Source organism: Salvia splendens, chromosome 1 (genome assembly GCF_004379255.2).
Source record: "Salvia splendens isolate huo1 chromosome 1, SspV2, whole genome shotgun sequence".
In the NCBI taxonomy this organism is placed as follows: Eukaryota; Viridiplantae; Streptophyta; class Magnoliopsida; order Lamiales; family Lamiaceae; genus Salvia; species Salvia splendens.
Genome location: NC_056032.1, coordinates 22,377,834 through 22,380,216, shown reverse-complemented (window position 1 = coordinate 22,380,216; position 2,383 = coordinate 22,377,834). Strand labels below are relative to the sequence as shown.

The 2,383-nt window shown below is 43.1% G+C and overlaps 1 protein-coding gene across 1 annotated transcript; it reads left to right on the top strand.

Annotated features, from left to right (window-relative positions):
* Positions 1–1,278: 1,278 nt before the first annotated feature.
* Positions 1,279–2,169, top strand: LOC121749919 (pharyngeal muscle protein 2-like). Its single transcript, XM_042144516.1, has one exon. It carries the CDS (start codon positions 1,279–1,281, stop codon positions 2,167–2,169), a length of 891 nt encoding a protein of 296 aa, XP_042000450.1.
* Positions 2,170–2,383: the final 214 nt, after the last annotated feature.

Genomic DNA, 2,383 nt, shown 5'->3' with positions numbered 1-2,383 from the left:
GTGAACGTCGTTCACGACCGGTCTACTATGCAGAAGAATTAGACTTATTTGCTTCTTATACATTTAAATGTTTGAGAAACATCTTATAAATGCATAAGCAAACACTAATGCGATAAAATTAATTCTTCTCGCCTTGGGTTAAAAGTGGATTGTAGAGTTTATTGAATACAAGCAATTCTATCCGTGCAACATGCTTGTATACAAGCAATTCTATCCGTGCAACATGCTCGAAATATGCTTTTCAGTATACCAATCCTAACAATCTCCCACTTATACTCAAAATCATGCTTTCGATATATCCACTGCCAAAACTCTCCCACCTATACTCTAAGCAGGTCTCGAACCATGATACATCGAACTACCATATTTTCACCTCATGTGTAAAACATGTTGCCATATAGGCATTTTGTGAAAAATTCTGCCAAGTTGTTCTCTGATGATATCTTGGTAACCATAATGTCTCGCTGCGCACTTTTTCCTTAATTAATTTCATACTTCCACTATATGTGATTGTTTAGCTTCATCAGCTCGTGTTTCCTGAGTTAGACATATGACTAGTGTAATTATAACAAAATATAATACTCATACACATACTCGGAATCACAGTTAAAGCTATTAGGAAGTTACTGAGATTAACAACTACATTAGTAGTTTCTGATGAAACCACACTTGTAATTTTCATGATAGAGTCTGTGATGTAATACACTCCTTCATAACTCAGTTTTCAACTCCTAACGTTAACACATAGTCAGAGGATAACTCGATCATCAATCAATTATAAAATTGAGTCAATGTAACCTAAAGGACATAACATGGATGTCTGGTAAACTAGAGCATATCGTTTAGTCTTCTTCAAGTACTATAGTCTTCAAAAGGGAGGTGGCCGGCAGGAAAAAGGGGGAAAATGGTGTTTCGGGGGAGAAATCGAAGGGTTGTTGATAGAATAGTATTATTTGAATCGCCCCGTACTCCACTCCCCCCACTACTCCCCAAATTTCTCACTGCAAATTCTCTTTGTAGATTCTGGCGAAAACAAACCCTAGCACCATAAATCAATCCCAATCTACCGATTAGATTGGACAGAAAGTCACAGAAAGCTTCAAGTAGTGCCTCCACACCAAAATCCACCGTCACACTTTCCGTGGAAATATTAGAAAAACTGGTATTGTCGCTGAAACTCGATGCAGATCCTGCTTTACTACTAGCTCAAATTGGAGCCATACCTACTCCACCTTCGATCGGCGATGCCGAAGTCTCAGAATGCATATCAAGGGAACTATGGAATTAAACGAGGTCGAGAAACAGGGGGAAATGAAAATGGTGGAAATAGTGGAGCAAGGAGAAGAAGTCGAACAGCAGTTGCACGATGCTGGCCCGGTTGAAGGACCCGAGGAAATGATAATTCCTACTGATAGAGAGGTGGAGGAGGCTGATGTGAACACTGAGGAACCGAGAGTTAAGGCGACTGTTACTACGGAAGCAGAGCAACCAGTACTTACCGCGGAAGAGGTTGAAAGACATTTGGCTGCAACCGTGTCTGAAGCCGAAAGAATGGAATTGGATGTTGAGGCGCAGGAATTTGAAAATGGCATGACGGTGAATGAAGAGGAGAACCCCACTGAGAGGGCGGAAATGGGCCCTGTTGAGGGCGTTGAAACAAACACAACTGTACCGGAGAAAAGAGAGGTGGTGATTGTGACTGATGAGGAGGATGAGACTGAGAAGGTGCTTCTTCATGCCGAGATTGTTCAACCAGAGGCAGAGGCCGTTGTCTTCCTTACCTATCAAGGGCGACCAGCCAGAGACGAGACTTCAGAGAAGAGGTTTGAAGAGGAACAACCTAGACAGACCCTGAGACAGAAAATAAGGGAGACTGTGGAAAGCCCAACAAGGAGTACAGCTGGCGTGCCTCGCCGTAGAAGGAGACTCATCATTGTTGAGGAACCTGAGGATGAGGAAGATGTTTTCTTCTCACCGATGGATGCGCGGCCTAGTCAGGTACAACCGGATGCCCCATATGAGGCAAATGATAGTGAAAGAGAAAGGAGAGAAAGAAAAAGGGAAGGGGAAGACCATTGCTACTCCAGTAAAGAAGAAGCCAAGGCAGCCATTAACAACCTTGGTGATTCAAGAGGGAAGACAGAGAGTCGAAGAAAGAGATTTTCATGAAGATGAGGTGTTGAGGTTGGAGCGTCGTTCTAAGAGAAGGAATGACAGGGCGAGGAGTGTGTCTGAGCAGAGGCCTAAGATGGCCAGAGTGCAGTTTTAAAAGATGAGTGTTAATCTGGAATATGAATTGTTAGGCCGGATGATCTCATTCGACGACCCCAAAACGACAAGGAGTGTGATGCGGGGATAGAGACGAACAAGAAAGCGAGGTCTA